General features: G+C 39.8%; 1 protein-coding gene, 1 long non-coding RNA gene and 1 pseudogene across 2 annotated transcripts in view; all 3 read left to right on the top strand.

Annotated features, from left to right (window-relative positions):
- The window catches only part of LOC149105204 (uncharacterized), a 182,747-nt gene that overhangs the window by 71,063 nt on the left and 85,194 nt on the right, over nucleotides 1-26,490 (top strand). The gene's annotated exons all lie outside the window — the stretch shown is intronic.
- LOC110044641 (E3 ubiquitin-protein ligase MIB2-like) overlaps nucleotides 5,263-26,490 on the top strand; it is a 42,288-nt gene continuing 21,060 nt past the window's right edge. The window contains exons 1-7 of the mRNA XM_089271145.1: nucleotides 5,263-5,935; nucleotides 6,481-6,658; nucleotides 7,605-7,836; nucleotides 9,653-9,727; nucleotides 10,048-10,095; nucleotides 11,104-11,202; nucleotides 12,075-12,173. Of these exons, the coding sequence (XP_089127271.1) occupies nucleotides 5,839-5,935; nucleotides 6,481-6,658; nucleotides 7,605-7,836; nucleotides 9,653-9,727; nucleotides 10,048-10,095; nucleotides 11,104-11,202; nucleotides 12,075-12,173 (828 nt within the window). The 5' untranslated portion in view covers nucleotides 5,263-5,838. The remainder of the gene's footprint in view (nucleotides 5,936-6,480; nucleotides 6,659-7,604; nucleotides 7,837-9,652; nucleotides 9,728-10,047; nucleotides 10,096-11,103; nucleotides 11,203-12,074; nucleotides 12,174-26,490) is intronic.
- LOC149105207 (uncharacterized) lies at nucleotides 12,861-15,807 on the top strand (annotated as a pseudogene).

Below are 26,490 nucleotides of genomic sequence, written 5' to 3'. Positions count from 1 at the left end.
CTAATTGGTGTCAGATTTCCTCTGTATCCTCATGCATGTCACGATTAGGCCAAATTAACCGCGTTAAGCATATTTTTGATAAGCGCGCCTTAATTATTATTATAAATGCCCTAGTGTTTAGTAAATAGACCAATTTCGATATATTAAAATTCAGCCTAACACAATAGACCTCAGCACGAGGCTCTGGGGAATAAACCCCACAAACTCTGTAGTTATTCCCCGGAGCCTCATACTGGGGTCTCTTGTTTTAGGTCTCTTGTTTTAGGTCTATTGTTTTAGGTCTATTGTTTTAGGTCTATTGTTTTAGGTCTATTATTCTATTGCTCTTCTGTTTGGAGCAATACTACCCAAGCTAATCTGGACAAGCTACAGAATTTTGCTTGTCGCATTTTGTGCGGCACTAAAAAATTCAATCACATAACTCCTTTGCTAAAAGACTTGCGCTAGCTACCAATCAGACAACTTTATTTTCGTTTTTGCTGTTCTGGCAAGTTGTGCTCCAGAGTATTTGACATGTAAGCTCGTCAGAAGATCTGCCGTCTCAACAAGGAATACCAGAAACTCTCAACTTTTGAACATACCACTCTTTCGCACTGCTAGCGGCCAAAGGACCTTTCAATATAGAGCGACCTCTCTGTGGAATGAGTTGCAGTCTGTTCTCAAACTTAGTCCATCCGTGACTGATTTCAACCGCTTTCTCAGGCAAAAGCTTCTTAATGACTGCTTTATTTAATTTTATTAACCTTTATCTTCTTTTATCATTGTCATGTACTTAGTTTTTAATTTTGTAATGTAAAATTGACTCTGAAAAGCCCCTTGGGGACGAGCCAATAAAGTATGTATGTATGTGTGTGGGTGTGTATTGTAACAATGCCAATAACACTGAATGTTAAAATTTTTTGAATGTACATAATTATGTATAGGGAAACTACTTACTACACACATGCACTAAATATAAATTAATTCAACTATTGTTAGTAGTACGTGTACACATATGCAATCCAATACTTAGAAAACAATGGACTGGCAATGAAGCAATCTGTTTGGTTGATTTTAGTTACTGGCCCTCTGAACTATCTACTAGTCAACTCATGCTAGTCATCATCCCAGCCGGGACGATAAGGATGAGTGATTGTGAGTGAGTCAAAAATATGTTCCACCGACTGCACCATGCCATTGTGTTAAATTACAATAAGCAAGAAGCAAAGAAGCCAATCAAAATTTTTATTCCACACCTGTCAAAGGCAGTACGAATAATTACATTTTTCAAACTTGATCCACACTCCAGTCCTATATTTTCTCAATTAGGACTAATTGAAATCATGGATCTGGTGTCTTTTCATACACTGTACTGCCCATTTTAACGAGTGATAGCGTAGTGAGAATGAGTTATGGCAGTTGATTAGGGAAGACATGAAATTCACTCGGTCAGTCAGTCAGTCGATGGGTCGTAAACAATTTTTTCAAACCAAAGGCTGTCAAAGAGTAATGATGCGATCTTTGGTGTTAAATCAGGGTTTGAAATAATGGCCGGTCAACGGACAGTGTCTGGTCAAAAATTGGTTTTGTCCAGTCAAATCTTTGGATGACTGGACATTTTGTCCAGCTGATTACACTTCAAAGGAAAATTTGTTTCAGAGCTAGTGCTATATTTCATTGTACATTATTTGTGTCAGCGAAAGAAAAAAAGCAAGCAAACGAAAGATGGGTCTTCCAGAGTAGTGTGTCTATTGGTGTTTACGTTAATACAGTCAAATTTTCTCTAACGGCTACCTCTCTACGTTGGCCACTGCAACTTTTTTATCCTGGTGGACAGTCCATACATTTAATCAACGACCAGTTCTCCACAACGGCAATGGCCATTAAGGCACGTCCCAACTGCCAAAAATAACCTTTTGCCAACAGCCAGTTTAACAACTGAAGAGTGGTGTATACAAAACCTTCTTTTTAGCACGTCTTTAGTCTCTGTTTCTGTTTAGTTTCTGTTTTATAGATAAATTTTGATAGTGTTATGTATTTACATGCTAAAACAAGCATTTTTAAAGGTACAAAATTTTGCACCCCCCAAAAATAGTGTCATATCACACCCCTACCTCCCCATAATGGGCACCTCTCTGCAACAGCCACTTTCCTCTGTCCCTAAGGTGGCCATTGTGGGGAGGTTTGACTTTAATCCTTCTTGTGACCCAAGTCTTAAGGACAGAACCATCAATCAGAATACGCCCTTGACTCGCTAGGGTAATTTTAAAGGCAAGGAGACGTAAAAGGTCATCATTTACTACTAAGACCTTTGACAATTAATTTTCTTCTCACGTATATCATCTAAACACTAATTATTAGTATACCAGAGGCTAGCATCAAAATCAACTTACTGTATCGATCGTGTAAGAACTAACAATGGCAAATTTAGCTCGCACTTCTTTGGTCCTTCTGTTTGGAATAATTTGGACGAAGAATTAAAAAAGTTTATCCTTCTGTTCCTTTAAGTATTAGCTATGACTAAACATTTCTTAAAATTAGTACTTTTTTTATTATAATGCTTAATGCTGACTTAGTAAAAGTGTATTAATTTTTTTCTATCTTCTGAGCTTGAAATTCAGCTTGTTTAGTTTTCTTACTGTTCTGTGTAGTTTTCTTGCCCAATTAAGTTAATTGAAGGGGTGAGTCCAAAACCATGCTAAGTGACGATTTGGGTGAAAAAAAAAAATTTTCGCGAAAGGGCTTGAATTTTTGCATGTGGTCTTCAATGTAATAGAAAACCGCGGCCCTGTATTTTTGTCGCTGGTTTTTGCTTCGTTTTCGAGTTATAACGTATGCAAAAATACTTGGCTTTTCCTAGCCATGTCTTTAGGAGTTTATTTGTTGAACAGCAAACAGGCAGACTGTTTATAGTGTGTGAAGTCAAAATCAAATCTCACAGCATATATAGAGCGGAAATCTGGGAACAGATTGTTTACATCGGTTATTGTGACGTGAGCACAACACGTGAATCGATCGAGCGGCAAACGAAATACCATCGAACAAAAAAGAGATGTGCCGCATTAGAGCTCTGTCAACTAATATCTTAAGCATTGTGTTAAAGTACCTTGTATGCCTGCCTGGTGGTTGAGAGGCATCATAAAGCCTCGATAAACCCGTAAGTCGTCAGCATGTTGTAAAGAATCAAAATGTGTTCTGAAACTTCGAAGGTAGCTGATATACCGTTATCGTGTTATCGGCGTTCGAAGTCAGATCGAGCCAGGCAGCAAAGTCCAAGAGCAGTCCTTGCCCAAGAAAAATACCCTCTCGTGAGTTGTGGCCCATTTGCCAAGCGTTGCTAGTGTCAAAGTTTGGAGAGCGAGAACTGGTTTTTGACTTATAAAATTTGTCTTATATCGACCGCCATGTTTTCCCGCGCACGAGGTGTAAAGACCCTTCCCGGCGTGCATTGCCATCACGTTCTGCTCGCGTTTCTCGAACTGGTAACTAGATTGTTTCGGCTTTTTTCATTTAAAGATAATAATGGCCAACAAGTAGCGATCGATTGTAACATAGATCTGTGATCCAGGTTGCGTTGATTTTATTTCATATCGGCATGATTTGTAGTGATTTGAACTTCTGGGACCAGCAGACATGCAGATGTATGGAGACCCGTGCGTTGCGCAGAAGGGTTAATTTGTTAATCTGTTAGGCGGTGCGTGACATAAAGCTACGATCGCGTTGGTCGAAAAATATGTATTTATCTCATGATTTTTTAGCCATTTAAGACGCTGCTGTATTTGGAAAAGTGCTTATTTGATGTTTATTTGTTCAGTGCAGATAGCCATTGTCCCAGATAACCAAAGTAAGTTCCAGATGTTAACACTAGTCCTTGCGGTTGCAGCGGGCCGATCCTTTGTTATAATAAACCGAGGCGAGACTTCGACTTATAACAAAGGCTTGGCTTGGCTATTATAACAAAGGGTCGGCTCTGTTTATCATAACAAAGGCCCGGCTTCGTTTATTTGAAGACCTCGGCGGGAAAAGGGCGCTAGGTATTTTAATCAAAAGTGAACTTTGTCGAAAACGCTCCAAATTTCGCATGCAGTTTTGTTTAGGTATGTTTAACAATGTCCCGTAGTTTTTCCGCTAAGCTTCGCTTCGTTTTCGAGATATTGCGTATGCAGAAAAACCACTCGGTTTTCCTAGCGGCGTCTTTATAAACGAAGCAAAAACCAGCGACAAAAATACAGGACCACGTTTTTCTATTACATTGAAGACCACATGCAAAAATTCAAGCCCTTTCGCGAAATTTTTTTTTTTCACCCAAATCGTCACTTAGCATGGTTTTGCACTCACCCCTTCAATGCTCCCTCATCATAGGCCTGCAATGCGTGCAGCGAGCTTTATGCTCCCACATCATAGGCCTGCAATGCGTGCAGAGAGCTTTATTGCTTTGATGAAGTTTTTTTTCTTTTCTTGTAAATCTGGCAAAATAAAATGATTGGTTGGTTTTTGTTGTGGTCAACTAGTATACAATTCCTGTCTGCTTTGTTAAAAAGAAAATTACCTGCTAAGCCACTCTGTGTGTCTATGCCCTCTAGCTTCTTCCAAGCGTTCAGTTGTTTGGTTGCAGCACGAAAAACGGCCAGAGAAAAAAATAGGGGAGTAGTGCAGGGAGAGAAATTTTATCGCCACACTTCTCCCCTATTTTTCACTTGCCATTTTCTGCGCTGGCCCCAACTAACTGAATGCCTGGAAGAGGCTACATGCATCAATTAAGCCTCTAACACAGAAAACACATACAAATACGAGATGATTAGCATTGACATAAAATTATTTCTTTGCCTACTTCTACAGGAAGTTTGCCCATGGAAATCAATGTAGAAAGTGTTACTACCAGAAACCCACAGAACCATTCTAAGAGACAACAGGAGTTTCCACAAATTATGAGGAAAATAGCTATGGATTATCTTGAAACCAATGACATTTCCACGCAAGAAGGGCTGAAAGCCTTCTCTTCTTTTTTATTAGGGGCTTTTACCGGTCTGCACGTAAAACTGATTAAGTCAAGCAGTCTGATTTTCGTGGTACAGTGCTGTACATTGGACATTCTAGAAAGACTATGGGCTGTTTACCAATCAGGTCAGCTGAATGAAGTAGCAGAGAGTTGCCTTGTGACTGAGAAAATCAGAAGAAAATTTGACATCGAGTCCTTAACTTTGAAAACAACTATTGACAAAGAGGACTACTTGGCATGCAGACGCTATTTTACAAAACACTTGCGTGAGTTGATTTCTTAAGTTGTTTTTCTTTTTTTGTAATTTTATTCATTTTACTGCTGCAAGCTTTAGAAAAACCACATCCACAGATGGCACAGGGCTTGAGAAAAGGGCCATTTAGTTGTCCGGGACAAGTAAATTTTCCTGCCAATCAAGTAACTTGTCTGTGCCTAAATTTATGCCGAGCTAAAGTTTTGATTTCCCACAACTGTGCAATAAGTTCTTAACCGTAAACTGCCAGATAAATGTTAAAGTACTTGCAAACCGACACTCAAAATTGGCTTAAACCACCAAACTGGCAGCTGAGTACAGTACATGTAAGTTAAATATTATTGAACATCTAAATTATTCTTCAATTCATGTAATCAGTTATCCCAGCTTACTTATTAACTGTTTATTGAAACTATAGTGAAGTTAGTGTTGTCACTTTTGTTGTTGAATTATTTTGTCCCTGTATGCAGAAGGTACCAAGTCTTACAGTGCAGGGCTTCGTGTTGTCTGTGGTCCCAGCTGGAATGTAGATGAAACTGATGGCAAAGAAGGTTTTGTTGGAACAGTTGTTGAACTCGGAGGGGATTCTTCCAGTGTACCAGATAACATGGCATTAGTTCAGTGGGACATAGGACTATGTCAGCTGTATAGAGCAGGACATGATGGCGCTTTTGATCTATGTGTGTTGGATAGTTCTCCTGCGGGTAAGGCCATTTTTTGCATAAATAATTACATTGAGGGGATCTTGCGTGATAAAAACTTTTTAAAATTAAGATTAAATTATGTTAGAGTCAACATTCTGTTTTAGTTGTTGCAGCTGTAGTTTTTGTTGTTCTTGTTGCTGGTGTTGTTGTTTGCTGTGGGTTCGAGATAATTATGACATGGTTAAGCTCATGTCTATGATGGCCGTTCTAAATATCCAAAAACTAAGATTGTACCATTTGCTGTATTTTGGTGACATTGCTGTCTATATATATTACAGCCTCACTTTTAGTGAAAGTGTGATGAAATTAATGTCATGTTCACTGTCATCCTGCATCCTGCTACAGCAATGGGATCAGTAATGTATAAAGCATCAAGTATGTGTGTTAATAGTAACATTCAAACAAAGATAGTAAATGTTGAGGTCTTATGATACTGATTTGTGTTTCTTGGAACTTTTCAATGGGCTTGACTGTAAAGGTTATAATCTCTTGGGAATTGTTAGTAGTTTTACCTGACTTGGTATTGTTCATCATCATCAATGCAGGTGTAAAACATGTGGGTTTAGCTTGCGTTGCCTGCAAGCAGACTCCTATTTTAGGAACACGTTGGAGCTGTTTAGACTGCGAGGATCATGCAGTGAACCTATGTACATCATGTTACATGGCAGATGAGCATGACATACAACATGTCTTTCAGAGGAAAGATTCTCCAAGAGTCCATGGGTAAGTTACTACGTGATGCTTAGTAGCCACAACTAAATATCATTGCTTAGTCACTTTTTGATAAAACTTAGATATAATATAGAGTGTTTTGTTTCTGACAAAACAAAGTTCCGATAGTGCTACAGTTAAACGAGATGGGTTCAGACCACATACAGATGTACATATATTTCTCTTTATTGTTTTTGTAGTGACAATGGTAATACACATTTCTATACAATACTACTCATAGCCAAGAGGAAAGTGAATGATAATATCATCATTCAAATACAGTCGATCCTCTCGTGAGCGATCACCCAAAATGTCAAGCCTATGTGGTCGGTTACGAGAGCTTTGACCATATTGGAAGGAAATTTTGTCTCATTAGCATATGGTAACTGCTGCGACCTGCCCCGTGTTTTAAATGTTTTATTCAAATGAAAAGTCAATTTTGAGAAAATTTTGTACTTCCCATTGAGAGATTTGCGTCTCTTGTACCATCCAGAAATGCGGAAATGTTACAACACCTTATTATCCAATTTCCGCTCTGTTATCTGTTAAATGATCGTTTACGTTAGGTTAGAAACAAAAGAAAATTTGGATCTTCTAGCTCTGAAAGTGGTCGCGGTCGCTTACGAGAGGTGGTCGCTAACAAGAGGTTCCAAATATAGTGATTTGACTTGGAAACTTTTGGGATTTTGGAAAACTTTCGCTTGCAAGAGGTGGTCGCAGCCGGAGGTTCGACTGTATAAGTACATTTTAGGAATGATTTTTAAAAATACGTGTATGTCACATATGGGAATGGGAGTGAAGACGATAGCTGAGCATCTTCCACCTCGTAACAGTAAGTGTCCCTAGCATTGTGATCTTGATCAAAATCAATCAGGTCTGAAGTATATTTTTATAGAATTGAAGCAGTCAGTTTTATTTTCAAATGTTTCATACCCTATATTTTGTCACATTGATGCAGAATTTCTGTTGGAAGAAGAAGCAAGGAAATTAAAATTCAAGCAAGAGGCATTTATACTGGTGCTAAAGTTACAAGAGGTCCAGACTGGGAATATGACAACCAAGATGGCGGAATAGGGACATTTGGTACCGTGAAGAAAATCATGAATTGGAAGGAAAACCCAGCAAGTGCCGCGACTGTCTCATGGGAGAATGGTACTAAAGGTACTTACAGGCTTGGTTACCATGGCAAAGTAAGTACAAACTGTGATTGTTAATTTGATTTGATTTTTTCACATCAAACTTCCAGTCGTGAAATAAAGAGTTCAATATTCAAAGTAAGACTGGCTTATTGAGTTACTTGTATTTCTTGTGATTGATTATGTATTTACAATGTACTTTTGTTTTGGTATGAACCCCCTCTAGCAGGACTAAGGTTGAAGCATAGGCCAGCTGTTGATATCATGTATGACGTAATTGCTTTTAGTACTAGTAGTAATCGTAGATTAAAGAGTGCGTTCGAGTTTTAGTAGGTTTGGTATGTTAAAAAGGCAAAAATTCTAGGAGCAGCATTTCGTGCGTGAGCTCTTAGGTAGGCGTGAAATTGGCCTTCCTCCAGCAGGAGCGAAAACAAATGAATTGATCGCAAAGTACGTGCATACGAGAGGCTTTTCTGGTTTATACATGAAATCACATATTATTATATGGCTCTGTTTCACAAGGACTGAGAACTATCAAATTCACGAATTTGATTGGCTTAAATCGATATTGAAAGCGGTGTAGACTTTCCAATCTAGACCGGCATCCAGATCGGTAATGTTTTGCATTGAAAAAGTTGCAAACTAAAATGCAAGATCATTGATTATTTCATCTGACAATATTTATTTATGGAAGTGCCAAAAAGCCTGATGAGCAAAAAATTAAAGAGGACAAGCAAATTTTGGCAGAATTAAATTCAGCTCATCACCGTTCGCAAGCAAAACGTCAGTTAGTACAAACCAGTTACATTAAACGAATTTAATTTTTCTTGTTTGCCATATAATAGACCACTTATTAACCGAGCTCAGTCGGTCTGTATGACAGAATCTTGACCTCGGTCGTGCGTACAGACCTCCCTGTGTTCGGTCTGTAGTCGCGACCTCGGTTAAGATTCTCCCATACAGACCGACTAAGCTCAGTTAATAAGCGCTAAATATTAGTTACGACCGGTCAATTAAAAAACACGGACTACAGTTGGTGGGCAGCATTTAGTCTGCAGTCCGCGTTTTATAAATGACTCTGTGTTTTATACCCAGTCCGTAATGCTTAGTTCGCGTTTTATACCTAAGTACGTGTTTTATACCAAGTTGGTAGTCCGCAGTCCATGTTTTGAACTGACTGTGTAAATCGACACAAACGATGCCTGTTCCGTCGGTATGCGAGACGACGTGCTTTTATTACCAAAACTAGGAGAATTATTCTGTTTACGAACGCGACTTTGAATCGCCTTGGCTTTGGGGGAACAGCTCCGGGGCATTTTCACTTCCAAAACAATGAAACGGAGGACATGTTGGTGTACCAAAGCAATCCTGTGGGAGTTTGAACTCTTTTCCTTTGTAAATAGTTTCGTTGGGTTTACATAATTTGCGTACAGAAATCTAGGCCAGCGAAGTGAAGCTGCACATTTCCTTTAATTTTATTCAGCAGAAAGCAGCGTTGGTTTTGGTCGAAGAGAAGAGGGTACACAACACGCAGCCAAACTACAGTTTTCTGTTCGTACGAAAAGTCGTACACATTTCGTGAAGACATGTGTGCAAGGTTTTCAAAATGAAAATGTCATTAACACTGACTTCCATCTTTAAATAAACAACGTATCCGCTACAGTCCACAATAAGCTACCTCGACACTCGAAAGTCCGCAATATTGCACAAATTGGTGTCCATAGAAAGATACATGCACAAAAACTCACATTTTTCCGCATTACCCAATTAGAACTGCGTTCTCTCGAACGGAAAAGCACGTAATTTGTATTAAATGATGAATTGTATCATACCTCTTATTTTAAATAACATTATTTTTGTTGCATCGTAGGTGGATTTGAAGTGTGTAACTGCAAACAGTGGTGGTTATTACTACAAAGGTCACCTTCCAAGTCTAGGCCAAAAGGTCAGAAATTCATCTCAAACATGGATAACATTTAAAACCAAGGAAGACCTTCCTAGCTTTAAGTGCAAGCCTTGACCACATGTATTAAGCATGTACAGAATTCAAGCAAAAATGATTCAATCAGCTTTAGCTACATGCAGTTATCATATAAAATTAATCATTCGTAAAAGAAAAGGTCATATCCCCATTGTTCTGATTTTCAGAAGTTATTGTTTTCGTCAGGTTTTAGCAACAAAACTTGATAGTTCTTTGCAGGTTTTCAATAATTAGAGCAGGCAGTGACCAAAATGTACCTACGTCTCTTCTTTTTATGGTTTTAGAACAAGACCCACGATATGAACTGGATGATTAGAGCTCAAAATGCAAAAGTAAGTAAGGTGTAAATCAAAATGAACACGTTAAATGTAAACATAGCGTCAGATTGCGAGGATATTAACAAATGTCTACCTATGCTCAAGATTTAAAGTGGCTCACAACGCTTTCCAGCATTTCAGCGCTTCTTCTTTCATGGATCAATGTTACTACCCTTTATCAGTTGATGGTATAAAACAATTGCCTAATCATTGCTAAGCAAATTATGGCGAGTTTCGTGACGCAAAAAGGTTACCATAGCAACAGCATAACCCTTTAAAAGTTAAAAGTGCTTATTACTGAAAAGCAAGTCTGGTTACGCTGTTTTTAATTATCGAATTGTAATCAGCGAAGAACAAAAACTTTGTCCGAAGTCTTAAGCCTTTTCAAGGCCAGGGGTAAAGTATTTCTTGAGACGAACCGACCCGGCAAAGGCGGCAAATTTGTTTTCATAAAACTGCCAAAAATTAAACCAAAAGGTTTTGAAATTGCGAGAATACCTCTCGGCCCGTGCTGTAAGTTATACGGATCCTCGTTTGAGTTATCGCCCAAGCGTTTCGCGCTCGAAAGCCTGAGCCTAGAAAATAAAAAAAAAACTCATAACTTGCCAATTCAGTTACGTTTTAGATTATTTTTCTGTGTGTGTTTCACACAGAAAATCTCAAAATCTGACGTTAAGAAATGAAACAAAATCTATGCATAGCGTAACGAGGATTAAAATTAAAATATTAGATCAATGAAAAAATCCTGATAAAGTAATTTGCCCAGGAGCCTTTGCATTTTTTTCAGAAGTAGTCACATGACCAAGGGCGTGGACTGATGACGTCATCACTGGTGTTATTGATCATGAAAAAGTTGAAACACATGATGTAGGTCTGAACTAAGTAAAAATGACGAGGTTACTTGTATGAGAATAAATTTTCCTTAGCAACGGGTTAAAAAAATAAATGGGCCCTTAATAAGAGGTATTTATGATTCAAATCTTGCATTTTTATAACATGTTTCTCTTTTAAACTACTGTAAAGGCATCAAGAAGTCCTTTGCACAAAGCCTCAATCAGAGGACAATGCGAGACTGTTAGAATGCTGCTTGAAAACGGGGAAGATGTTGACCAAGCAGACATGGTAAATGTACTTTATTTTGTTTTCATTTATGAAATCCTGCGGGATTCGTTTGATGCGGTTTATACGTATACCAGTTAAAGATAGCCGAAAAATCCAGAGGGTCTTGACATTAGAAGTGGAGATAATTTCCTTTGCAATATATGATTTGTTTTTCGAAAACAAAATAGCGGCACTGAAATCGTCAAGATAGAAGCCAAAACGCGAGGAGGAAAGAAATCATAGCGTCAAGACAGTAAAAAAGGCCGATAATGCTATGAAGTTCGCAGTCCATTTGTTTTATTAATTCTGGATACGCAAACAGCGTTCAAAACAATTCTGAAATATCCCAAATCTAAAGTACTTTAGATATATTATCAGATTTGAAAGGAAGGTGAATTTAATTAAAAGCCGATACCACTGCCTGATGACCTAACACAATCGGCTAGTTTTGTGTCACTGCCATTTTGAAAATCTTCGTGTCTAACCGAACTTTGCCTTTAGTTTATAAAGAAAATTGCTGTTGTGCGTTGGTGGCCAAGTGAAACACAACTGATCCTTAATTTTGAAGTTGATTAATTAAGATAAATTAACCCTTTATGATCAATATTCTTTAGGGTTGTCCAGTACTCACCACCTGTACATTTATGGTCATCGTATACCGGCTTTAGAGCACCTTCAGAAGAGTCTCGCGTCCAAGCGCTATAGCGCGTCCGGTTCAAACTGTATCTACAGTTTAAACCGGACGTGCTATATCGCTTGAACGTGAGATACCTAAAGGTATACCGTAACCTTAAGTGGTGCAACTCTCTTTTCAAGCGAGGGCTAGGAACGACCAGGTTTGCAAAAATCAAGTTGCCTTCGTGACATTGATTTTTTTGTTTGTATTTCTGCAGTTTTCATTGACGCCTCTGCACTTAGCAGCCTGGTATGGACGCGAGTCTGTTGTCAAACTGTTGTTACAACACGGTGCAGGTGTCAACACTGTGGACAGAGTAAGTTGATATAAAGCATACACGTTTTTTAATCGTCTTACTTTAACTAACTCACAGTTTGTCCCAAGTTCAAAACCCAAGTTTATTTTAAATCAAAGCATGTTTATGAGTTTTCTGGCGGGAAAGTAAAACGGGAAGAATCCAGTTTGCCTAAAGATAAACCAAAACCTATTGATTTCTTGCGCCATTCATCTCTTGTGAAATTGAGAAGTTGAAAAGAAAGGAAGTTCTGCTCAAGTTCCGCTTAAGCTAGCTGTTTGCTGTACAATATTTGTCCCACATATATATTCGACATCAGCATTGTGGGTCACGGGTCATTGCAAAATAAAAGTGTTTCTAAACAATTACAGTTACTATAGTTTAATTCAAGGTAGGTTGTTTGTTGTACCTAATGCTCCTTCAGAACAAACCGACTTAGATCCCAAAATTTAGCTTGCACCGATAACGACTGTAATGACATTGAACGCTACTCATAATGATATGTGAAGTTGAAATACACATAATAATGGGTATTTCATGGCTATTTGAGCAGTCTCACGTGCAATTATGTAATTGCTGATGATAAATTCTGGTTTGGCGCGAAAATAATTTATTCTAGCTCAGTTTTCAGCGGAGCCACGAATAGGTGAACTCTTTTCGTATTGAGATACTACACACGCGATTTTTCTTTTCTTGTACAAGTTCGTTATGGGCGTTGATCAACCTGCAGAACCTGAAGTTCAGCCACTCGGTGATCCTGTGGTACCAGTCGTGAATCCGCCAGTGGGCCAAAATGATAATGAGAACGTGGCTCAACCTCGGGAACTGAAGGTAGTGGTCTTTCAGTCGTTATTTGACGCTTCGAGGTATACTTCTTTGTCTGTCGACTCTTTTAGGTTTTTCTCATACAACGAAGTTGAGAGACTGCTGGAAGGATTTGGGACGGGAAACAATTTGTTATCGAAACTTGTTGCAAGGGTCGTCGATTTATTCGACGTGGTTAGTTAGTGAACTAGCGGTCGGTGTCTGGTTTAACTAGGGAAACGCCGCGGACTCGCTTATTTGTATGATTTCCTTCGGCTTATGTGGTCGTTGGATGTTTACAAATGGTGCAAGTGAGATAGCCGATTTACTTCGGCGGTGGCTAGTTGGTGAACTAGCGGTCGGCGTCTATTTTAGCTAGGGGAACGCCGAGGACTTGCTTATTTGTATTATTTCGTCGACTAATGTGTTCCTTGGATGTTTACAAATGGTAGAAGCCAGGTGGCCGACTTATTTCGACGGTGGCTAGTTAGTGAACTAGCGGTTCGCGTCTAGTTATAAACTAGGGGAACGTCGCAGACTCGCTTGTTTGTGTTATTTCCTTCGGCTGGTGTGGCTGTTGGATGTTTACAAATGATAAAAGCGGGGTACCCGATTTATTTAATGGGGCTGGTTGGTGAACTAGCTATTGGCGTCTAGTTGAACTAGTTGAAAGCCGCTGGACCCTCTTATTTGTATTTTCTCTTTTCGGGTGTACTTGCCGTAGGATGTTTATACGAGGGAAAGCGAGAGGGAAGCGGGTTCCTCTGTTATACATGAGGCCAGCAATGAGGTTTTCTCTGCACAATACTAAGTGCTTTACACATCAAGTTGTGAGATGATTTAGAGTCTCTTTGTCTCTTTACGGAGATAGCGTGAGGAGGTTAGACAATTAAAGCAATCAGTGGAGTTGGTTACCAATGCGACGCCTGAAAATCTCGTAGAACGGATTTTGACCTATGCGACCCGCCCGTTGTCAGAATGTAACAAGTATGAAATTCTGGAGAGGCTGGAGACTGCATAACAAAGCCGCTGACGGCAACCATGTTAAGAATTACTATCGGCTCCTTTATCAGACAGTTAGGGAGAAGGTGGATTCGTGGAAACACCACTTCAAAGATCTTGTTATGCGCTGACTAGGAGATAAGGACCACAAAAAGGTCCTGAACATTCTGTGTGAAGTAGATAAATCAAATCTTAAGAAATCTCGGGAGAGGGAGGATAGAGGTGCCGGTGTGGCACGTTCTTCACGTCCTTTCAACATGCGATTCTATTTTTGTAATAAGCGGGGTCATAGAAGGCTAACTGCCCTGATAGAAAGTCCAGTCATACCAAACCGTCTTCCAAATCAGACAAGTAGGTTGTGTTCAGATCGCACCGGTGTTATAAGGGTTGTTAGGCACCTTGGTAAGACTGCGTGCCGTAATAATACTTTTTCGCAATAATAAACAGGCATTTTTGGTGTTGAAATCAATCTAGTGTATATTTTACTCCGTCTAATTTGTCAACATAGTTATCACGATTTTGAAAAAGGGGTATCCTTGATTCAAGGGCCCTCCAGCCTCGCTGGTCAAAGCTGTTATCTCTCTGCTGACTTTGACGGGGGTGGTTTTGAATCATGATGGTCCTAGATTTTGGCCGAATAAGTGTTTTAAGGTGTATTTCACTGCCCTTTTTCTAGGGAAAGATGTAGTGCTGGGGAAAATCTGAGTCTTTTGACCTTCGACTTCAGGAGTTACACGACAAAGAAATTGTATTCCAATGACCTGGGTTGATTGTTATGGTAACCCCGTCAAGGTCGGTGGAGCAATAACAGCCTGTGACCATGATAGATTACATAGAATACAGAAGGGAGTGTTAATTGGTGATATTTAGAGTTGTTTTTCCGTGACCCAAATTGCTTTCAAGCTGGGGAGTTGCATAATCATTTCGAGTATTAGCAGTACATCGCACAGGAAAGCCCATCTCAGCAGCAAGCACAAATTCTCTGATGGATGAGGGACAAGGTCTCGATTCAGCCGTTTTTCAGGCATTTTAAAGGTAGCTTTAAAGGAGAATCGTACGATTCAGATGAGCCTCCGATGAAGGTGTTTAAGAACAATGTATCATGCAAGTCCTTTGTGACCTTTGTGGAGGGCACTCTCATTGCACGATTGAAATCAGGGGCCATTTCGTTGTTGGGGAAAGTAGGTGTGGTTGACCCTCCATTTATTGTTCTTCCCCTTACGGTTGAGCCAACAAAGACAAGGCCATGTCATGATGCGCGGTATGCCTTTCTCTTTAGACAGGCTGATAGACGTACTGCGTTACGTGAGCAAGGGCACCTACCAAACGGTCCTAGACGATAAATCTGGCTATGACCACATTCTTCTTTCTGAAGACAGCCGCACGTACTTTGGGATTCAATCGGGCGGGTATTACTTTTACTTATAATACCCTTCCCTTTGGGTGAAATATCTCCCCGTTTGTTTACCATACTACTGGTCTGTTGGCTAGTAATTTCTTTAGAGCTTCTGGAATTCCCTGTTTGCTCTAGACTGATGATCGCCGTAATGGCGAACTCCAGGTGGCACTCGATAAGGGTGAATATGCTACCTTGAACAACGCCAATGATCGTCATCTGGCGGCGGCTAGGTCAGCGATATTTCTTGTCGCCTACCGTCTTGTCAGGTTGGGCTATATCCTTGGCTTGCAAAAGACACTATTGTTTCCAAGTAATGTGATCCCCTATCTTGGTTTCTTGGCGGCTTCCTCTCGGGAGGTGTTCTGCTTGAGGCTAGAAAAGGAAGAGAAGTTTCTGCAACTTGTCCGTGAAATACTCAAGAATTCCAAGGTTACGGTGAAAACTTTGTAGCACTTGGTTGGAAAATGTGTTTCCTCTGATTTAGCAATACCTGCAGCCCAGCTGTTTGGAAGGTAGATGAATGCTGCCATTGCCGGTGGCTGACGTATTCCCCATAGGTTAATTAACAATTAGACCCGTAGCCCGCCTGGGCTACGGGTCAATAGCCCATTCGGCTTCGCCTCATGGGCTATTGACCCGTGGCCCTTGAGGGCGAAGATTCTAACTGTTTTAGTATCACCCAACTAGTCGGACAGATAAGGCAATAATAAAGTTAGCAAATGCAAGTTGAAGAAATATTTATTTGGGACTAAAACAAAAGAAAGCGTCACGCTCGATTGCGCCAATTTCGCTGCTCGAGGACTATTACTAAAAGTCCTCTAGTAGCGTAGCCAATTAAAATGCAGGATTTGCTTTAGTCCGCTAGTTGGGTGATACTAATAGTCATGAAGGGGGAGCTGCGTGAGGAGATCTCTCATTGGTTGTTTTTGGAGGATTGGAATGACCCGGTGACATGGCGGGATGAGCGTCATGTCCGCGTGTCTATTGCTACCGATGCTTCTGCCACAGGCTGGGGTGCTATTTTGTTAACCCCTCGTCGTGAGGAAATATCTGATAATTGGACTGACGAACAGTTCGTAATATATAGATTTAGGCCAGCCTAAAAGCGTAGCTCCTGGACCGGGTTGTTCAGAGCTCGATTAAGCTAACCCAGGAAAACGTAGAATTTTGAGGTTTCTGTATATTGTTTGGCCCTCTGTTTTGAGTTTTATTAATCACCATATACACAAAGCAAAGCAGCAAAAAACATTTTTACAGCAGAAAAAGTTATAATTCGGTTAACTTTTAATCCTGGGTTAGCGTTAACCGGCTTCTGAACAATTCTGCCCTGTTTTCAACAAGTTAAGCTGACATGAGCCTGCGATCCAACCGAAGACTAGCACTTGGTCAGCGGTCAACTTTAAAAAAAAACGTGACCTCAATAACCTGTAAACTTGAGCCCGCGATATGGTCACGCGATTCTGGTCAGCGGATACCTTGTTTTGACAGGTGTCATTTGATCATAACATGGATGTCCAATATCAAAGAAGTACACGGTAAACCAAGGCTGCATGTCTCTGTCAACCGATTATTTGGAGTATGGCCGCCATGTTGCGCGACTCCGTCGTCGTCGCCGTCGTGCGTACGCGCCCACGAGCAATACCGCTAGCCATATTAACCATGAGAAAATCAACTCAGGGGTTTCCTTTTCTTTCCTATGTGAGTATGGGGCTCCGCTTGGCGGCCGCCGGAGCCCCGCTATGAAAGATCGCTGCTAAAGAAGCCACTGCTGTCGACAGGGCGTTAATGGCTTTCAGAGACAAATTGTTCAACTCTAGAGTCGATGCTTTTGATGACAATAAGGCCGTTGTCGAGGCTTGGGACAACCAGGGAAGTAGAAGCTTGGAACTCAGTTTGGCAATGAAACGGCTTTTCTTCACAACATCGAAGCTTAATTTATCTTTGCACATGTCGTACGTTCCAACTGGACAGAGTCCATTCTCGTCCCCATAGCCCTTTTCGCTTCTCTTAGCCGCGGGGCCTTGGCACGAGAATCGAAGGGCTCTGGGCAGGGGGGACTGGCAGCTACCTTTGATCTCGCCGCTTTTCTGGTTCCTATGATCGCCCCAGTAAAGAAATCTGTCAATCATTTGAGAACCGTAACGAGCATGCGCATAACGCGAAAATAACGCGAGGAAACCGAAACAAGTTTCGCCGCCATTTTTGTTCAGGATTTGCCTTCGATTCGATAGCTTTTTATTCGCTGTTAGCAATTTTCACGACAGCTCTGAGACAATCAGGATTAAGGGAATGAAGGACCAGCTTTGTGCTATTTTCCTGGCGAGCGTGGTTGCATTCTTGGTTGCCTGGAGAGGTTTCCCCGTCTCTGGAAGAGAACGAAGCTGAAGTTTTTATTTTGCTGTGGAAGTTTCAAGGTTTATTAACTTCCATCTTCGCACCGATGTCGAACTGTTTCATGTCTGCCATTCATGATATATCACGAAGCCTCCGAACGTAAGTCTTTAAAATATTCTCAACTATTCGGAGTTGTACATTTAAACTGGAGCTTACATTAAACAAGCTTTTCTGTCTAAAGTTTTCTCCGTCTTAACTTACTCTCTTATGAAAGACTGCATTTACTTTATGATTTTCCTGTAATATGTTGAGTATGAACACTTTTTTGCGAGTAATTTAAATCATGAAACTTGAAGGCAGTTGCAGATCAGTCAACAACGTTGAAAATAGCTACCGCTTTGCATGTCTCGATAACACAGTGATAAATTATAGAAGTTTTGAAACCTCCATCCTTTACTGTTCAGTACCAATGTGAACTCGCAAATTTGAAATCACTTTTCTGCTTCTGCATATGGGAATGTCCAAAATGGTCTATTTGCTAGGCACAGACTCATTGTGAACCCTTACTAGGTTGAGGTAGTTCATTTACAAGTTATTGAAAATAAAGAAAGCAGCTGCTCACATGCTTTGGCATAATTTGTACTGGTGATAAGCATCAATTTTATTTGTGTGGTGAGAGAAATCTCTGTAATACTTCTGGATATCAAAATCGGGCTGGCATATACTCATCTGCTGAGAAGAGATAATTTATGAAATAGACCCAGGGAAGGCAAATGAGCCATGTTACCTGTAGTTGAGTGCCATTAATGAGGGAGGTTGGTAAAATGGTCATTCATCCAGACAACTAACTTTGACTTGGGCAAACCTGAGTCAACAGAACCTCCACAACATTTGACATAGGCCAATTTTGAGACTTGGCTTTAAGGCTTTCGAGAATAACAAGAAAAGACATCAAGCGCAAGAATCGGTAACAGTCATTTAGCCCCCAAGTCTATTAGCCCCTAACCATTTAAACCCCAACCAGAAGTTGATAAGCCCCCATCCAGAAATTAAAAAAACTGTATATTTCTTGTTTTTTAAGCGTGAGTAACGGGCCAATCGACTTGTGGTTGGGGGCTAACTGGCTAGGGGCTAATCAAATGACCAGTAACCGAAGGATCAGGTTTGTTTTATTCCCCTAAGGCAAAAAGATGAGTAAGGATGTTAATATATCAAATTTGGTCTAAAGTGTTGATTGTTCAGTGGCTTGTTCCTGTAATGGAAGGATAGCTAAATAAGACAATAAGGAAGACTAATATAAAGTCGGATGAATGAAGTTTTTAATAGTACTTGTCTCGAATGACAATTCTTAGTGCAAGAGCGGAGTATGAACCCTTTGAAAACTAATTGAGAGGTGGCATAAAAAATTAGTGCCAGGGAAAGGGCTACAGAAAGAGCAACAAAATGTGGTGGTAAAGTCAAACTTCCTGCACACTCTCCATTTCAACGACTTGACTGGACCCATTATTTGAGCCGTTAAGTCAAGAATACTAAAACAAAAGTCTAAGATGCCTATGAAGAAACAAAAACAATCAACGACACAGTTATTGTTGTAAACAAAGAGATGGTGGTGAATTCTCAATTCTGCCGAGAGACCTATCCAGTATTCACTTTCATAAATAATGCCAAAATGCTTTGCCTGAAACTGAAACAACTCTTGTAGTAACGTAACAGAAAAGCGCCATGTGAAACCTGCTTTAACCCTGTCAGTTAAACGCAAACAAAAAGGGTCACAAAGCTGTTAAGCTGTTCAAAAAAAGCAATCAGGGAGTCCGGAAATATAGAAATACTTCAGTTTATCCCGTTGATAGGACACCGCTACAACAAATGCTCGAATGAAATATTCATCCCTGCAATCTGGCTCACACTGTGGAGTTCCCGCTCGCTGGTTTACGTTGGCATATTTATCCCCGATGCCTCGATCAAAATGTCCAAGATTTAGATGTAGGGCGACTGGAGCTTTTTCTTAGATGTTTGACCGTGAAATATGCAGGACGTTTACAAAACTTTACAAACGCATCCCGCTCACGGTCCTCCATGTTTGTTTTCCTCAAACCAGTACTTAGTCTCGCTCGGCCAAATTTCTTAACTGGGGCCATCATAGAAACTCGGTTCCAGGCCTCGCTGCTTGCCCCCTGGTTCTGGGGACATAGGATTTCCGAGTCCTAGATTTTAGGACTTCCGGTCTTCATGTATGCAGTCGTGATTTTTCTATATACTGTATGGGATTGACAGTGGCAGCCGTCGAGGCAGGATTCGAGGAATCTTTGTTTCAGGCCTTAAATGGTATCAATTTGGAGAATGTTTCTGTCAGTGTAGAACAAAAAGAGGTGACAAGGAACATTGCTGTTTTAGAGAAAGACACTAATCTTTTACCTGCTTTGGCAAGTCATTGATTTTTCAGTCATTACCCTTTGTTTTTGACTCCTGGCATGGATCAACTGAATCGTTTATTTTCGTTGTTTCGCCTTTAAACGCGAGATCAGACCGTGAAGCAAAGCGATTTGTAGGTCAGCTGTCTAATGGTTCGGAATACTGAGTCATTGAGCGAGGTTAAAATTAAAGATGTCAAGCAATCGAAGTATCCAATAATTTATGGTCATCCGGAGGCATTGGTTGGAAAATTAAAGAAGTTTTGGATTGTGAAGATGTGAACCGCAATATGAGAGCTGTCGTAATTGATGAATCATATCTCGTTGTAGAATGGCAAGTATTTAATATCTGTCTTGAGTTATTCCCATTTACTACAGTATAATATAAGGCTTTGTAAGTGAACGAATTTTGGTTGCCAAATATGCATTGGGCCAAAGAATGTGACAAGTAAAATTTTGTACCTTTTTTGAAATAGTCAACAATCTTTTTGTAGATGGCTTTTTGTGTACAAGAAATTTAATTTAGCTTCTTTATTTAGTCTTGCCCCACCTTCCCTAATTGAAGATGGAATTTTCTGATTACGTTACAAATTATTACACTGAATGGTGGCATTGTTTGTTTGATCATCATTTTATTTATACACTCGGACAATCCCAATCCTGTATGAGTGGCTTTCAATCTAACATTGGTCTGTGACTATTTGATATACTAGTATATACTAATGCAAATGTAGGAATTTAATTGGCTGAGCTACTTGTATGCTATCTTTGATCACAAACTAATTATAAATGATCATTGTTAAATCAACAAACATTCGCATACATTGTATTTACAGGACGAGTTTTTGGCCTGCATATGCCCAACTAGGTATGCTAGGTGCCATACTTGCAAAGGTGCCCGTAGTCGCACTAACTGTAACAGTAACTGAGCAAACAAAATGTTATACATATTATTGTTGTTATTATGTTATACATGTTATACAAAGTTCCCTTGGAATGGTCAGGATCCAGAAATCATTGCAGTAAACCCCAACAGGCAGAAGATTTTCTACACATGTTCAACACGACCACACACTGGTGATGACAAAATCAAAGTGCTGTGTCTTCTGTTCATGGCAATACCACAAGTTATGAGAGAGATGCCTCCTACAGTGATTTACTCCAATTCACATACTCTTATTGTGGACATTGTATTTAACAAATGGTAAACGCCATAGCGTGCACTATTGAGTTATGGATGCTCGCGGGAGGTTGCTAAGCACGAAAGTAGCGTAAGAGTCGTACGAGGCGATAGCCGAGTGCGACTCTAGCTTCTTGAGTGCTTAGCAAACCTCCCAAGTGCATCCATAACTCAATAGTGCACGCTATGGCGTTTACCATTTGTTATATAACATAACATTGAGACATTGGAACAACAGAAGTCCTTTTATTGAGCTACATCACAAAAAAAAAATGTTCGTTTAGTCTTACATGACAAGAGAAAACAAGCGCGCGAAAATTCATTCATGACAACCGACTGCACACCAGTAACTCGATAAAGTTTCATCTTCAGACAACTGTGAAGACAGTTTCGCATTTCTGGCAGAAGAACGTCGGCCAATACTTTGGAAACAATGTCTGTCAAAAGATTTGCTTTGTAAACATTAGCACACACGTCAGCAGCGTACACCCATGGGCAAATAGTAGACGCTAAATTAACCAATCAGAGCGCGCGCTTTGCTTTAGTTATGTTATAAATTGACAATATAATTGGAAAATTTGACGTCAAAACAGTATCCCTTGATTGATGATTTTCTTAACTCGGCCTATCTACTTGAGAATGTATTACTGCCACAGTAAAGAGAAATTATAGGTTGACCACTTGTTCTTGAAAAGTGAACATTTTATTGCTTAGCCCCTAATTTGTAAGTGATGAACACATTGTATATTTTCTAATCCACTGTAAACTTTTAAACTTTATCCCATAAGACCATTATTGTTTACGTTTCCTCAGTTACTATTTTTTTTAAGTATCCATGAAATAAGAAAAATCAAGTCATTTATTTAGTGAAACTCAAATTGCTTCAAATTTCTTACATGAGGCTTGTAGAAACGGATATATTTTTCTACCCTCAATGTTGGTAAAAAAAGGTCTCTTCATTTTGGGGGATTGATTGCAAGTCTCTCACTGATTAGTTGTCAGGTGGTAAACACAAACAGAATATCTCAATGTCTGTTTTCAGGTGCACATGTATCAGAGTTGAGAATTTAATGTGTATAGTTTTATGCAGTGACAGATTTGTTTAGAAATTGATGCCTTGCTGAGGCCCCAGGTTTTTAAAACTTTAATTTCACCTAAATCATTTAAGAGTAAATGCCAGTAAAAATCAAAGAAAATTCAAAAAATGTGGCCACGGTCGAAAAATGGATTTTGCTCATAATTTGCCAGTTTGAAGGCCTAGGTAAATAACTGACGGAAATCAAGTTAATTTTTTGAAATATCCAATATAACGGCAGAAATTCACGAAAAACGGTTATCGCACCGAAAGCTCAGATTTCACTTCGCGATAATCCGAAATTTTACATTTTTCAGCTTCTTGCTACACAGTCGTTTACATCGCTGTGAAAAGTTCTCAACGTTAGATGTGTACATTGATTCTTCCTTAATCAAGAGATAGTGATTATTTTTATTTCTTGTGTTTTCTAGCCGAACTGAGCCCCGATTAAGTAGACATACTTTTCTAATTAAAACAAAACTCAAAAGTTATGCAAATTCAGTGAGGAAAAAAGCTGACCGGTAGTGCTTCAAATCGTCTGATATTCTAGCAAAAGACAGTTCAGTCAATGAATTGTAGGCTTACGGATTCATTTTTGTGGGATCTACCAGCAATTTTGCATAAACGCCGATCAAAAGTCGAGAAAATTGCAATTCAACCCCTTTGAAATTTGTAATGTAACGCAACACGCTAAAATAGGTAAGACTATTTTTGTTGGCTTGAGACAGGACAATCAAAGTCTATTAATGTCTTTTACATTTGAAAAGCTTTAAAAGTAGTATTAAACTTAAAAAATCGCCGACAAGAGTTTAAAAAAAGAGAAAAAGAAACACCAAACTTTTAAATCGCACTTTCCGTCTTCTCGCTGCGCAGTGTCACGCTCGAGCGATTTTTCAAGGGAAACGAATTGGAAACCATTTTTTCACCGTTCAAAATGAGTCAAATTTTAATAACAAGATCTTTGTTGTTGATGTGCGAAATCGTGCATTAATAAGAGAAGATTGCCCAGTTAACCCGCCGAACGAAGTAAAAAAGGTCTCAATAGTATATACATATTGGAACGATGTTAGGGATTACAAGCTTTATGCCGTCGCTAGCCAGTAGGAGGCTATCTATTCCCACGAAAAGTTAAAGTCGTATCGATAACCAAGCAAACAACGCACTTATCAAAGAAGAATCGGAGTAAGCTGGAAGAGTTAGAGACGCCCCGCGCGAGTTCGTTCTTCAATACGGTGGAATTTGTGCCGGCACGCAGTTACGGTCATACCGCTCATACAGTGTAACAAGGATATCAAAAGCCACTAAAAGTCCTTCGAGGTAAGCAAATACTTTAGGAATGATAAATAAATAAATAATTTCCGTAGTTTTAACGGTCACACACTCAATGACTAGCCAGAAGCAAGGTAGTCCTGTTCTGGCCCTCTCCTTGTCATGCAACGTCGAGAGGGAGGGTCCCTCGCTCTCGGCTCTCTCCCGACGCTTCGTGACAGAGAAAGGGCCAGAACTGGACTAGAAGCAAGGGAAAAAATAATTGACGCGCGCAAGAATATCACCAATGTTGTACACACGCAATTTGCTTAATTACGTTTGGCCACCTTGTTGCAACATCCAACATCTTACAGGATACTTGTGTTTTCGAATTATTTCTTGTTAACTTATTTGAACTGAAAAGCTTGTTAAACCAGGGTCGAAGAAAGGCTCGTCAACTGAATGAGGCAGTAGTTGGTGATATAAAACGATCCAAAAGACTACATGATAAAGCATGATAAAGAGTAGGTAGCACTGACTTTTTCAGAAGTGTAAACCACAACGTAGATATACCGACATGTCATTGGCTACAAAAATGCTTCATGCTTCAGTGCTAAATAGCAATGAAAACCAACCGTGGCGTCACAAATTTGGTTTGTAAACAAGGCAATTTTTATCAGGAGTTTTTTCTCATCCCCACCCCAGCGTTGTCAATGCAATTCAACTCTTTTCTCTTCCTTTCTCGCCCTGCAAGTTGATCATGAAACTGATACTGACGTCTCTTTTTCCAACCCGATCAATGAGCTGAATGCAAAGGTAGGCTTTTTGTACTGGACGAAGCTTCAAAAGAAAGCAAACTGATAGCTGGATATCGCATAATTTGAAAAAGCGATTGAAGGTTGAGTTCTGGAGAAAGCTCCATCATCTTCTACAGATTTGACGCATCTGCCAAGTCCGTCACGTACTCGCTGCATAGTAGCACCGCGGACTGCAGTGTAAAGCTCTACTACGCGTTGTTATTTGAAAAAGCTGAACAGTGCGTTTTAGCCGTCCCGAATATCCTTGCTCCTGCAGATTTGAATTGCTTCTGGGAGGAGTTATCTAAGCGCAAAGGGAATCTAAGAGCAACTGGTGGGGAAATACTTTGAACGCTTCAAACAGTCCGTCACTTATCCCGAAGCTGCATAAATTACTTGACCTTCGCCACAGATTGTCATTTCCAAGATTGTAGCATGGGCCAAGTGTATCATGCGTGACACAAAACAGGGAGAGTTAGGGAGTGATTAAGTTTGGTTCTACTTGTGTTTTTTCGCTATTACAGGCAATTTCTAAGTTAAATACTATTTCTAAAGCGTTTCAAACGTTAAAGACATTAATAGACTTTGATTGTCCTGTCTCAAGCCAACAAAAATGGTCTTACCTATTTTAGCGTGTTGCGTTACATTACAAATTTCAAAGGGGTTGAATTGCAATTTTCTCGACTTTTGATCGGCGTTCATGCAAAATTGCTGGTAGATCCCACAAAAATGAATCCGTAAGCCTACAATTCATTGACTGAACTGTCTTTTGCTAGAATATCAGACGATTTGAAGCACTACCGGTCAGCTTTTTTCCTCACTGAATTTGCATAACTTTTGAGTTTTGTTTTAATTAGAAAAGTATGTCTACTTAATCGGGGCTCAGTTCGGCTAGAAAACACAAGAAATAAAAATAATCACTATCTCTTGATTAAGGAAGAATCAATGTACACATCTAACGTTGAGAACTTTTCACAGCGATGTAAACGACTGTGTAGCAAGAAGCTGAAAAATGTAAAATTTCGGATTATCGCGAAGTGAAATCTGAGCTTTCGGTGCGATAACCGTTTTTCGTGAATTTCTGCCGTTATATTGGATATTTCAAAAAACTAACTTGATTTCCGTCAGTTATTTACCTAGGCCTTCAAACTGGCAAATTATGAGCAAAATCCATTTTTCGACCGTGGCCACGATTTCTTTGATTTTTAGTGGCAATTACTCTTAATTATACATGACTGCAAAAGGAACACTTCCTAACCTTTTGCATCAGTACATAGCTGAAACATTATCCACTCATCATCATTATCATCAGTTCCACTTCCCCGTTTGGAGAGTGGGGCCAGCAAAAAAAAGTAGAAATCACTTATTGGCCTTTCCATGGCTCCTTCCATTGATGCCAAAGCAAAAAAATATTCTAACAATTATTCGCCAGGAAACAAAACCATTGACACACCGTTTTCCTTCAAGGGCAGTACAGAAATATATTTTGGATATATTTTCTGAAACACCAACCCTAAGCCCGCATTTATAAACGGTTCCAACTTTTTAAAATCATGGAAGGCGTTGTAGTGCAGTCGTGTTATTCTTGGTAGCAATAGATCTAAACTGATTGGGGTTTTTGTTGTGATGTTGATCGTCCTCAACGAAAAGACACATCCGACCACTTCCGACACTTTCGCGGTTCACTCTTTTTCGCCTCACCGTAGAGTGCTGACTCAACGAAGGTGATTCTCCAACCTGTTGCGAGCCACAAACTTTTTTCACACAAGACCCTACGATCGACAATTCCTGCGAAGAAAGTGATGCCAGCAACAAAGAACGGAATTATTTATATTCTTCACCTGTCTGTACATGGTTCGCACAGTTTCGTTGGTAAACCATCGTCAAACTTAATTTCTTACCGAGTGAAAAACTCAAGCACTTTTTAAATTCCCGACTCTTTGCTGCTTTTCTCGTCAAAAATATCAACCGAGGTTTCTAAAAAGACCGTTTTGTTGCAACAGCGACAAGTGTTGAGTCGTGAGTTAAACAATGTGGAGAATTGGGAGAATTTTCACCCAAATCCTGCATGTCCTCCATTTTAAACAC

The sequence above is a fragment of the Orbicella faveolata genome, unplaced genomic scaffold (genome assembly GCF_042242905.1).
Source record: "Orbicella faveolata isolate gen_17 unplaced genomic scaffold, um_ofav_v1 contig_34, whole genome shotgun sequence".
In the NCBI taxonomy this organism is placed as follows: Eukaryota; Metazoa; Cnidaria; class Anthozoa; order Scleractinia; family Merulinidae; genus Orbicella; species Orbicella faveolata.
Note: the sequence above shows the minus strand (reverse complement) of the source record. Positions and strands in the feature narration are given on the sequence as shown.